Source organism: Entelurus aequoreus, linkage group LG14 (assembly GCF_033978785.1).
Source record: "Entelurus aequoreus isolate RoL-2023_Sb linkage group LG14, RoL_Eaeq_v1.1, whole genome shotgun sequence".
Taxonomy (NCBI): domain Eukaryota; kingdom Metazoa; phylum Chordata; class Actinopteri; order Syngnathiformes; family Syngnathidae; genus Entelurus; species Entelurus aequoreus.
The window spans coordinates 26,950,862-26,964,155 of NC_084744.1; the positions used below are offsets into that span (position 1 = coordinate 26,950,862).

The window sequence follows — 13,294 nt, forward strand, 5'->3', positions numbered from 1 at the left end:
TAACCTATTATTAGATAATCCATGACACTTAGAACATTTCTGATTACAGGATAACAATGATGTAATGTACATTTTATGAATATTTGTACACAACATTATTGTATAATGTAGCAATATGTTTCAACAATGTTTATTTCAACTACTGTCCATGTCATGTTTTATCATACCTGGTGTGGTGGATTCAGAACTATCCTCTACTTGGCCAGTCTGTGGGATAACTTCATCCATGGAAGCAGCAGCAGTAGTTGACGCTGATGTTGACGTTTCTGTAGGTCCATGCCGCACTAGTCTTCTTCTTCTTTTCACGCTAACTGTTGATGTGTAGCCCATTTCTAACAATGGCAAAGGGTGCTCATCCGTTGGTTTACCGTGCAATAAATGTTTACTGCAGATCTGTGAATCTTTTGTAGGCTTCCAGTCCACCCACTTGTTATTAATGTTCTTACATTTCCTATTAACGGCCTTAATCCATCTTATTTTCATGTCTGGATCTTTTGGAAACTGTACTGTTTGAATGGTGGATCACAAACACATCTTCCTGAGTCAAAATAACACTCATGAATGTCACACCTAAACTTTTAATTTTATATATAAATTATATTTGTGAGGTTTTGAACATTTTACAGTACGTATTATTCGCAGACGATACAAATGTATACAGTTCAGCAGATGACTTGAAAATCTTAGCTGATAAAATTGAAGAGGAAATGGTTGAACAAAAATTGTGGTTTGATATAAATAAATTATCTTTAAATTTGGAAAATACTAAACTTATGGTATTCAGTAATAAAAGAAAGGTTTGTTTATCCATAAACAATGTGAACATTGAGAAGGTATCTGAAATCAGATTTCTTGGGGTCATCCTAGATGAAAAGTTGACATGGAAAGCTCTTATATTGCATGTGAAAAATAAGATATCTAAAAGCTTATTTATTTTGAACAAGTTTAAATACAGTTTACAGTTTATTTCAATTATTGTGCAGAAATATGGGGAAATACATATCACAGCAACATAAAGCCTTCATTTCTTATACAGAAAATAGCAATTGGTATTATTTTTAAAGTAGGATATAGAGACCACACAAATGCACTCTTCATTAGGTCAGGATTATTAAAACTAAAAGACATTGTAGAATTGCATACTCTATTAGTGATGTTCAAAGCTAGAAATAAAGTTCTTCCGAAGGACTTACAAAAGTTATTGGTGTTCACGTCTGAAGATGAGAATCACATGTATGACTTTAAACATCCAAAAGCGCCAACACATTTGAAAGAAATGTGCTTGTCTGTTGCTGCTGTGAAAGCATGGAATTCTCTAAAGAAAGACTTAAAAAGTTGCAAGAATATTTTTGAATTTAAAAAGAGTTAGAAAAAGAGACAACTGGCATTGTATCAAACTGATTTTTGATTTTGATTGGACGTGTCATTGTGAAAATGCTTCAAGGAAAATGAAAAAAGTATGTTGGAGTTCGGGTGTTGGTGGAGGGAACAGTGATAAAGTCATCTAAAATAATTGTGTTAAAAAAGGGTAGCAGATAAATATAAGAATATTATTCTTCCATCTGCTCCTTTCTGATCATGGAAATTTATAAGAAACAAGAAAAACAATGAAAGTGTGAACTGTACGTGGCTTGTATATATGCATGTTCATGAAAGGAATACAAATAAATGATGATGATGATGATGACAGCCCTTTGAGACACTTGTGATTTAGGGCTATATAAATAAACATTGATTGATTGATTGATTGATTGATGATGATGATGATGTACTATTAGAACATCCCACAACTTCACAAATTGTCTTCGACATATTGAAAAATATACATGACGTGGAATAAACAATCATTCAGAAATATATCTACTACTATTCACGCTAAAGAGTAAACGCAAACCACCAACTGACGAAGTTTACTAAAAAAGTATGGAGTCGCTTGGCTTTGTTTATCCCTCACGAACTTTGACCTCGACAAATTGGACATGCGCAGAAGCCAACTTGGAAGTGGTCCATTTAAAGGTTGCTAGCGCGACCTCCTGTACTGTAGAATGTAGTATGGACCATAGGACAGGACGAAGAAGTCCCGTTAAGAAGCTGTGGAGGCCTAAGATGCTCTACTAGTCTGCTGGAAATCCAAAGAAGACGAAGGAGTAAAAAGCAAAATGGCGTTTGACAGAGAAGGCCTAAACGTGGCCACTGGCCATTATTGTTTCTCTATTTGTATTTAGTGCATACATGTACGCATATATGTCGTGTAGTAGATGAAACATTGTTAGTCATTGTTTGTATCCGGATACATTAGTCTGAGCGCACTTTATGTGCTAGCTTAGCTTGCTAGTTAGCTTAGCTTGTTAGCTGCTAACAAAGAGACGCGGACGTTATCAACACATCGCTAAGTAGAGATCAAATGTGAGTGTAAAGTGTTGTGATTGTGTGAACATGTGCGAAAGAACGATAGCAAAGTATGAGGAGGAACTTTGTCCAACAAAAGGGAAGGAGCGACAACATCAACTACAGGACGCTGTTTTCAAGAAACATCAAGTTGTGTTACACAGAACAGGTTTGTTTACTTCTTACTCTCACATCTTTACTAACTTTATATTTCATTATTAACACTTTTCTTCAATAGTAGGATGATTTGTCTTGTGGGGATGATGAAATGCTTTGATTTAGATTCTTCATGAAAACGAGACAGTTTGAGGTTGATGTTCCTCATAGTTTGTAACAATGTGTGATTGATTGATTGAAGGACTTATGAGAAGTTTGCATAGGAAAGGGTACAGTTTCATCACGGTACACATTCACTGCTACAAGAAAGCCTGACATGGTTTCAGTGGAAATATTTGTTTAACTCACACATACGAGGTAGAAAGTAGACAAAATACTGCAAGAAAGTAAATGACAATAACATAAAAACCAAAAGATTTGTCTAATCCCATTTACGAGTAGCCTCAACCTGTAATGTCTTTTCAATGTGGCCTTGAATGAAGTAAGGGATTTACTCTCCTTTATGGCTATTTATACGGAGTTCCACAAGTTGGTGGTATAGCAGGCAAACAAATTGGAACCTTTTTTGGAGTGAAATCTGGGTTGAATATGACTTGTACAACTACCCCTGGTGTTATAATGGTGAATATATTTTGAAGGATCTAGACAGGTACATGAGTATTTTAGTGGTATGGTGAATCTTGTACACCAGATCAACTGCAAGAAGATGTACTCTGTCGGCCACCAAGAGCCTCCCCATGTTAAGGAAATGGTTGGCGGAAAGGTGAGCCCGAGATGGACGGTTGAGTAGAAGCCCAATCATTTTGTTTTGGGCTGTCTGGAGTTAGTTTTTCAGGGCTTTTAAGGCGTCACGGCACCAAACATGAACTCTGTAGTCAAAGTGGGGTTAAATGAGTGCTTGTGTTAGAGTCTTAAGTGTATTTCTACCCACCAGCGGGATGATCCTACTATGTAAGAACTAGGGTTGTACGGTATACCAGTATTAGTATAGTACCGCAATACTAATTAATCATGTTCGGTACTATACCGCCTCTAAAAAGTACTACTTCTATGATTACATCAACATTTTTTGCCATCACAACATCTTCTTTCGTTTTTTAAAAATGTATGTTATGTTTATAAACTGAGGAAATATGTCCCCGGACTCATGAGGACTTTGAATATGACCAATGTATGATCTTGTAACTACTTGGTATCAGATTGATACCCAAATGTGTGGTATCATCCAAAACTAATGTAAAGTATCCAAACAACAGAAGAATAAGTGATTATTACATTTTAACAGAAGTGTAGATAGAACATGTTAAAACAGAAAATAAGAAGATATTAACAGTAAATGAACAAGTAGATTAATAATCAATTTCCCACCACTTGTCCTTAATAATTTTGACAAAATATTAGAATATAAATGACACAATATGTTACTGCATATGTCAGCAGACTAAATTAGGAGCTTTTGTTTGCTTACTTCCTACTAAAAGACAAGTTGTCTAGTATGTTCACTATTTTATTTAAGCACAAACTTGCAATAAGAAACATATGTTTAATGTACCCTAAGATTTTTTGTTGAAATAAAGCCAATAATGCACTTTTTTGTGGTCCCTTTTATTTAGAAAAGTATCGAAATACATTTTGGTACAGGTCCCAGTACCAAAATATTGGTATCGGGACAACACTAGTAAGAACAGAATTTGTCGGTTGATTCTTTGATTACCTTAGTAGTCATTTTTTCACTGGAGAGATTAGTCTCTACGATGCAGCCAAGATAGGTAATCTCATTTTTGTTTGTTTTAATATTGTCACCCACTTTGACTGTGAAGTTATTTGCTTTTCTGAGGTTAGGAATTGACCCAAAGACTTGTGTACTTGCAAGTACCAGGGGTGAGTCTTAATGTGCCAGTTTGTCATTGAAAGCCTTGCTAGTCTAGGTCTTGAGGATTGTAGCTTTGCTTGTTTTGTGGCCGTCAGCCTCGGTTCTATGTTCTTTACGGGTATAGAATATAATGGATTGATCACTTAAGCCGCATACAGTAGTTCCACTTGTGGTGATCTTAGACTGGTCAGAAGTAACAACAAAGTCTATGAAGGTTTAAAAGGACTCACTCACCCTGGTAGTTTGCTTAATGAGCTAAGTGAGGCAATGTTGGTGGCACAGCTTAGTGAAGGTTTTAAAAATGGGTGCATCCTTTCGGGACATATCTGTGTTCCAGTCCCCAAGAAGATGTAAACCTGTATCAACATGTTTACACAAAACTCACACACTCACCAAATACATTTTATACTGTAATCACATCTAATTAGTTATAATTGTACTTCCTGATTCTGACTTACATGCAACAATAAGTGAAAGTAAACATTTATTTTCAGTAACCAAAGTAGTCAACACTCGATTTATTAGAAGAACATAAAGGTGACTGACTTTCCGCCAGCGTGTCATAGATGGTCTCCAATTCCTAAAGAGGAATTGTTGATGGAGATACTCCACATAGTAAACATGTTATTGGTAAAAGTTCCTTTTTGCCCAGCCAACAACATGACCACAAAAAAGTATTTTGCATGATGACAAAACATACCATGAATGTTTTTTTAAGTGATTTTGGAATTAGATTTTTTGTATTTCCATGATATTGAAGTTATGGTAATGACTATGTAATCAAAAGATTATGGTTAAGTTTAGGTGTAGTAGACCGTATACACAATACAATATTTACACACTTTACACCAGTGAGTGTTGCGTTAAGAATCCCTCAATCAATGTTGCCTCGTACTTATAAAAAACTTTTCAAATTGCTTCCCATCAAATTTCCAAATCTGTTTTAGTACTCACTTTTGAATTCATTGTAGTGACTCGGACAAGAGGAAGTATTTCCTGCCTATTTATTGGTTGTTTTGCTACATACTTTTAACACAACACAGGAAAGAACACAATTAATGTCATTGTGTTAACAGTGTCAGTCCAAAACTATTTATATTCTCTCTTTATCTGATTTACTTATTTACCCAACAGACGTCCAGCAGCCCCCCCACATTAAAGAGGAAGAGGAGGCTCCACAGCCGCCTCACATTAAAGAGGAAGAGGAGGAAGTGTGGATCACTCAGGAGGGAGAGTGTCTTCTAGGGCAGGAGGAGGATGATGTCACCAAGTTTCCACTGACTGTTGTCTCTGTGAAGACTGAAGAGCATGAAGACAAACCCCCTGAGTCCTCACAGCTTCATCACAGTCCAAGTAAGCACAACATCCACATATCATTTTATTCTCAGGGCATTCAATCCATCACAACTGGACTGTTCACTTTGTCTTAGAAGACGTTTGTCCTCTCATCAAAGTAGGCTTCATCACTTCATGCTCATAGACTTCAAGTCTTAAATCTAATCACTGGAATTTAGAGGGGAACTGCACTTTTTTGGGGAATTTTTTCTATCGTTCACACTCATTTTAAAAGACATGACGATGGATATATATATCTTTTAAAATCACATTCTAACTCATAAATATAAATAAAAGTCCACTTGCAATGGAGCCAATGGGAGGTCCTCTATAACCATCCAAAAAGCGCCAACAATACTCCATTTGCATTTCGTGGCTTGAATACCAACCAAGTATTAGTGATATTGTTATTATAAGTGCTAACGCAGACAAACTATTTACAGCTTGTGTGTCTATGTTGACATCACCGGCTGGTGAGCTCCTTCCTCGCCTCGGTGCTGGTGAAAGATTATTCCAGATCATGAATCGTGCCTCTCACCTGGATAGTAGAAGGATGAGGACGTACTCTGACAAGTTGGTACCCTTTGACAGCCAATTTAGACCTGGCAATGGCGAACAACACAAAAAGACGCTTGGCTTCACCCCCCTTTTCCGTGCGATGCTTATGAGTTTTATTTTTATCTAAACAGGAATATAACAAGATTCTATCAGTCTGCGTCATAGTGACAGCAGACCTTGTACAGTAAGTGATGTTTTATTATGTTTGTTGGCTCTCATGAAGTCTGCAGTGTGTAATATTCAGTGATGTTAAAACAAGTGAATGTTTTGATGCGTTTTTGAAATTAATGTGCTTATGAGCAAAAATACATAAATCTTACATCTTTTTAAAAATGTGCCTGTTACTAAATGACATACATACCTACTGCATGTACATAAAACCTTAATGGAGGTGTTTGGATGCTTTTTAGTTCTTTGTAGGCAGAATAGTGCGACTCTAATAGCCTCTATTGTAAACAGTCTTTGATCGCATATATTTACTATTTAGAATGCATAAAGAATAAAAATATATGTGTCCTGGATAGGCAAAATAAATAAAAGTTTGGTTCCCTTTTAAGTGAAGTAAAGTATATTTATTCAGCACTTTTCTCTAGTGACTCAGAGCGCTTTACATAGTGAAACCCATTATCTAAGTTACATTTAAACCAGTGTGGGTGGCACTGGGAGCAGGTGGCTAAAGTACCTTGCCCAAGGACACAACAGCAGTGACTAGGATCGAACCTGGAACCGTTGAGTTGCCTTAGAATGTATTAAATTCCATCACAATCTCGAAAATATCGTAAATACATCCTAGAAAAGTCTCAATAATTCCATTAACAATATTTTTTATTTAGGAACTTTCTAATGTAACATGTTTCTATCTACACTTCTGTTAAAATGTAATAATCACCTATTCTTCTGTTTTGTTAAAATGTAATAAGCACTTGTTTTGTTGTTTGATACTTTAGTTTTGGCTGATACTACAAATGTAGGTATCGATCCAGTACCAAGTAGCTACAGGGGCAGTATCGGTCATACCAATGCGGATACTGATATTTACATTTTTCAAGATCATTGACTGATTACATTTTTGTTCGCAATCATAATCAGACAGAAACACAGGATGGTGGTGTTAGAATATCAATTGAATATTTAAATATGGATCTGAATTTAGTCATTTGGTTTATGCCCTTAAAATCTTCCTTGTTTACTGAGTTTGTAAACAATAACAAAATCAATGAAATGCATATAATACAAAATATTGATCAAACCACTGTATCAACCTTATACTGATATTATACTGTCAATTTTTGCATCAATCGGTCCACATTTGTTTAAATTTAAGAGCTTCAACAGGGTTTCTGTGGGTCATTAAAAAGCATTAAAAGTCATTAAATTGACTTTTCCTAAATTAAGGCCTTAAATGGTATTAAAAAGCATTAAATAAGATGTCCAGAGGCATTAATATATTCATGCAATTGTAGGCCGGGACTGTTGTACCGTATTTTCTGGGTCATAGGGTGCACCGGATTATAAAACGCACTGCCGATGAGCGGGTCTCGTCAGGTCTATTTTCATACAAAAGGCTCACCGGATTATAAGGCGCATTAAAGGAGTCATATATTTTATTTTATTTTTAAATGTAAAAGACTTCCTTGTGGTCTACATAACATGTAATAGTGGTTCTTTGGTCAAAATGTTGCATAGATGATGTTTTACAGATCATCTTCAAGTCACTTTCTGACAGTCGCTTCAGGATGCGCCGTTTTGTGGGCGGTCTTATTTACGTGCCTCACCTTCGACAGCGTCTTCTCCCCGTCATATTTGTTGTAGCGGTGTAGCGTGCAAGGACGGGAGTGGAAGAATTGTCAAAAGATGGAGCTAACTGTTTTAATGACATTCAGACTTTACTTCAATCAATAACGGAGCAGCATCTCCTCATCCGTGGCTCACTAGTGCAACAACAACGCTTGAAATGTGTCCCGTGAAAAACCGTCCGACCGGAACTCTCTAATAACCAAAGTTCTTTGGGTGAATAATGTAAACTCACTATACCGGTATGTTTTAGCGCTTTCATGGCGAGTTAACTGACAGATATAAGTTAGAACTTTCCACTACTTTATATTAGAAATGGCAACAACAGAGGGTGAATGTCACATAACGAGAAGTCAGAGAAAAAGAAGAAGCTTAGATAGACTATGGTATCGGCACAGACTACAATGGCAGATGTGCGCAAATTTTCAGGACTTATGCAGATCTCAAATACAGATCAGCAGGTACCAGAATGTAGGAAAAGTTGGTTTTGCATAATATTGTGAAACAAAACACCAGATAATATCTGCTACGGGTGCCATTTTGCGGTCCTTATACACACACCATAGTAATACTTGTATCTCTGACTACGGTAGCCGTAATGGGCCGACAATCCATCAAGCGGTGCAGCTTCAAAGTCTTACTAAAACATTTTGACAGATTTTTGAGTGCCGTGTGTAATGTTTTTTATTTTCAATCGAACATATAAAGTTTTGGTGTTATTTACTGGCGTCATATTGCAGTCTACACGTATCTTTTATGTGTGACTACCATCTCCTGGTCACACTTATCATTACACCTTGTACCAAATAAAATTGCTTCGAGGTCGGTAAGCACAACCAGAATTATTCCGTACATTGGGCGCACCGGGTTATAAGGCACACCGTCGATTTTTGAGAAAATTAAAGGATTTTAAGTTTGCCTTATAGTCCGAAAAATACGGTAAATGAAAATAAACCTAATAACTTAATTATTGCCGTCATCAATACATTGCTATGTCCGTGTGTTTCCTTCTTGGTCTGTGGATTTTAAACTGGACTAAGAGGTCTCGCTCTGTGCATCGCTCTCAGCACCTGAGCATGTTTATTTGACAGTAGACTTACATGAACAAAGTGAGCCTCTTGTCAGTCATTCACAATCTTTGTTTCGGCTACTTGCAATTCTCCTCCACACGTTTTCTTGTGTGCTGTAGTGTTGGTGACACTCGCTTTCATGTTGGAGATGGAACTAGTCGTTTTAATACAACGCTGAAGTACAGGCCTCCATATAGCTGCCCGGGATATGCCTGTTATGATTCTTTAATTTGGGGCCTTTTAGAATCAGCATGTTTTTGTCCATTTGTGTCAAGGAGGTGAAATTAGGTCCGAAAACCTTTTGACAAGATAGATAGATAGATAGTACTTAATTGATTCCTTCAGGAGAGTTCCCTCAGGAAAATTTAAAAAAGTTGACAACAAGTTGACTTCATGTCCATTAGGACTTTCAAAGTGTAGAATACCATCCGCCTTAATATTCTACTTTGAAAGTAAACTGGATCATTTATTTTGTGTTTATGCATGACTTCCTGTCCCACATGAGCAGATTTTAGCTCAATTGAACCGCCTTGTTGTGTCGACCACTAAATATAGAAGCCAGGCGGTGGAAACTGACACAGTGACTTGAAAACAAAAAACTAAACTGGTCTGTCGCCGTGGCGCCGCCGTTCCACATCCAGTGGAAATCCCCGGTTACACTTACAAACGTTGCTAGGCGAGATAAATTAAACCACAAAGCAACAGGAAATATACTTTCAACCCACAGCACTCGCAGTGAGCGGACTCCACCACAAGATGGCGTCATAGAGGAGACAAAAATATGGAATACAGATTTACACTGCAGACAACCTAATCTTTTCTCCAAGATTATACATCAGTAACTGACATTAAAATCACAGGGGGCGCTGGAGCCTATCCCAGCTGCACTCAAGTGGAAGGGAATTTATCGTAATATAGATTTTGGGCCATATTGGCCACCCCTCGTAAAAAGTGGTCTTCTTTTCCTGTGAATAATGTTGTAAAGAGCAGTGTGTTTGTTTTCAGGCCAATTCATATAATAACTTGTTAGTTTTAAGTACATGTGAACATACTGAATGCCTCATGTGACTGAGCAAATCTGGACATTTCTCAAGCATGTTTGTCATTTTGTGTCCTGCAGACGTCTGTGAAGAACAAGTTCTGCCTGAAGAACAGGAGTGTAGCTTCAGGATGGTGAAGGAGGATCCATCAAAGAGGAAGACCAGGCGCCACAGACCCTCTGGCGTCTCTTTTTCCTCTTTGACACAGACCCTTCCCTGTAAAAAGGAAGAGGAAGACTCACTGACCCCCTACATTAAAAAGGAAGAGGAGGAACACAGCATCAGTCAGGAGGGAGATCATATTGAAGGACTGGTAGAGTTCCCAGTGACTGGTGTCCCTGTGAAGAGTGAAGATGATGAGGTCAAAGGTGAAAGTGAGGAGAAGAGAGAGGCGGAGCCTCCAAGCAGCAGCTCAACACAACACATGACAACAGAAGCTGATGGAGACCACTGTGGAGGATCACAAGCAGACAAGCTCTTAGCTCCACTATCAGATAGTGAGGACACAACGTCACACTCTCCTGACACTGATGATGAAGACTCTAAAGATGATAAGACATGTCACACTGACAACACTCACTTGAAATGTTCTCACTGTGACAAAACCTTTAAATACCATTGTCATCTGAAAACACACATGAGAACACACACTGGAGAAAAACATTTTACCTGTTCACTCTGTAGTAAAGGTTTTGCACAAAGTCAAAATTTGAAAGTACACATGAGAACACACACTGGTGAAAAACCTTTTTCCTGTTCAACCTGTGGTAAAAGTTTTACACAAAAAAATGTGCTGAACGAACACATGCCAATACACACTGGAGAAAAACATTTTACCTGTTCAATATGTGGTAAAAGTTTTACACACAGTCAGAGTTTGAAAAAACACACAATTTTACACACTGGTGAAAAACCTTTTATCTGTTCAATCTGTAGTAAAGGTTTTGTGCAAAGTAACAATTTGAAAGTACACATGAGAACACACACTGGTGAAAAACCTTTTTCCTGTTCAGTCTGTGGTAAAGGTTTTGCAGAAAGTCAAAATTTTAAAAAACATACAAGAACACACACTGGTGAAAAATCACATTCCTGTTCAATCTGCAACAGAAGCTTTTGTGAACGATCAACCCTTAGAACACACATGAGAACACACACAGGAGATAAATTGTTGAGTTGCAGTGTGTGTGGTGAAAGATTCTCTTATAAGTACCAGTGTAAGAAACACAAGTGTGCTGGTGAGAACAGCAGCAGCAAATGAAACCTCAGGATTTGAAACAAACTGTCAAAACTTAAATTTTGACTTTGTAACAACATCAACAAATAAAACATTTGTGACATTGTTGTTTGTGTAACAATCTTTTTAATATGCTTCTACATTTATAGATTAGTTATTTTATAATAGTGTTTTTTTTAACCCCTAGTATGTGCAAAGCCATTCATCAACAACACCCAGGAACGCCGCCGGCTTTGCAGGACCCAAGCTCTTCCCAGATGGACTGATGCAGAGTGGAAAAGTGTTCTGTGGTCTGACGAGTCCACATTTCAAATTGTTTTTGGAAACTGTGGACGTCGTGTCCTCCGGACCAAAGAGGAAAAGAACCATCCGGATTGTTATAGGCGCAAAGTGTAAAAGCCAGCATCTGTGATGGTATGGGGGTGTATTAGTGCCCAAGACATGGGTAACTTACACATCTGTGAAGGCGCCATTAATGCTGAAAGGTACATACAGGTTTTGGAGCAACATATGTTGCCATCCAAGCAACGTTACCATGGACGCCCCTGCTTATTTCAGCAAGACAATGCCAAGCCAAGTGTTACAACAGCGTGGCTTCGTAGTAAAAGAGTGCGGGTACTAGACTGGCCTGCCTGTAGTCCAGACCTGTCTCCCATTGAAAATGTGTGGCGCATTATGAAACCTAAAATAGCACAACGGAGACCCCCGGACTGTTGAACAACTTAAGCTGTACATCAAGCAAGAATGGGAAAGAATTCCACCTGAAAAGCTTCAAAAATGTGTCTTCTCAGTTCCCAAACGTTTACTTGGTGTTAAAAGGAAAGGCCATGTAACACAGTGGTAAAAATGCCCCTGTGACAACTTTTTTGCACTGTTGCTGCCATTAAATGATAAGTTAATGATTATTTGCAACAAAAAAAATATATGTTTCTCAGTTCAAACATTAAATATCTTGTCTTTGCAGTCTATTCAATTGAATAAAAATTGAAAATGATTTGCAAATCATTGTATTCTGTTTTATTTACCATTTACACAACGTGACAACTTCACTGCTTTTGGGTTTTGTAAATTCACAATACAGTTTTAGACTTATTTATAATAGTGTTTTTATATGTGTTTGAAATATTGAAGTGTGACCATTTTTATTTCTAATTGTTAATGATCCCATAGATTAGCACCTTTATATGATATACATATGTACTGGTTCACATCTGAAACATCTTCTGGACCACTTCAGGAAGCATATTATTATTTACTTTATACATCATTTGAACAGTTGTCTTTTATACAATTTTAAAATGTGTGACTCTATGAATCATTTGTTGGGTCTCTGTAATAAATTGTATGAATTATCTTTATTACTCTCTTTTGTAATATGATGATTGTGTTGTGATTGTTTTATATGTATGTCCCCAGACATTTATGCAATATAAAAGTGAGAGAAAATTACTGAATTGTTTGTGGAAGGATGATTTTCTTTTTACAAATTTACATTTGTGGATTAAAAAAAAATCCCCATTGTTGTGTTTAAAAAAATGTTTACTTTATTTTTCTTTTTTAACATCCCCAAATATCAATATCAACAATTTCAATCAAAGTTCGGAGTGTCAGGCAAAAGCCAATATTGTACATTTACTTTGCATACATTCATAAAATAAACTGTTTATTTTGTTTCCCTATCACAGAACGAACAAGTGTTGTCTTCAATTGCAAAACAACATCCTAAAAAATATTTTAAGTGGTCAATTCCGTCTTTTTTTTGTTAAATGAACTCCTTTGCTTTTGGAAGAACGGAAACGTTCTAGAAGTTATGAGTATTTTTTTTTGTTCGAGAGAAAGAGCTTATTACGTCATCATTTCCGGCCCCTCCCCTAAATGAAATAAG

General features: G+C 37.0%; 1 protein-coding gene across 1 annotated transcript; it reads left to right on the forward strand.

The window, feature by feature from the left end:
- The first annotated feature begins 2,003 nt into the window (after positions 1 to 2,003).
- Positions 2,004 to 11,625, forward strand: LOC133664647 (oocyte zinc finger protein XlCOF22-like). Its single transcript, XM_062069457.1, has 3 exons — positions 2,004 to 2,557; positions 5,513 to 5,731; positions 10,256 to 11,625. The coding sequence occupies exons 1-3, from the start codon at positions 2,437 to 2,439 to the stop codon at positions 11,431 to 11,433; spliced, it is 1,518 nt and encodes a 505-aa protein (XP_061925441.1). The 5' UTR covers positions 2,004 to 2,436; the 3' UTR covers positions 11,434 to 11,625.
- Positions 11,626 to 13,294: the final 1,669 nt, after the last annotated feature.

Bases quoted from the DNA above. Each gene is read 5' to 3' on its own strand.
- LOC133664647 (XM_062069457.1), top strand. From the start codon at position 2,437: ATGTGCGAAAGAACGATAGCAAAGTATGAGGAGGAACTTTGTCCAACA. The intron at 2,558-5,512 runs GTTTGTTTACTT...TTTACCCAACAG, and splicing joins AGTTGTGTTACACAGAACAG to ACGTCCAGCAGCCCCCCCAC. The intron at 5,732-10,255 runs GTAAGCACAACA...TGTGTCCTGCAG, and splicing joins ACAGCTTCATCACAGTCCAA to ACGTCTGTGAAGAACAAGTT.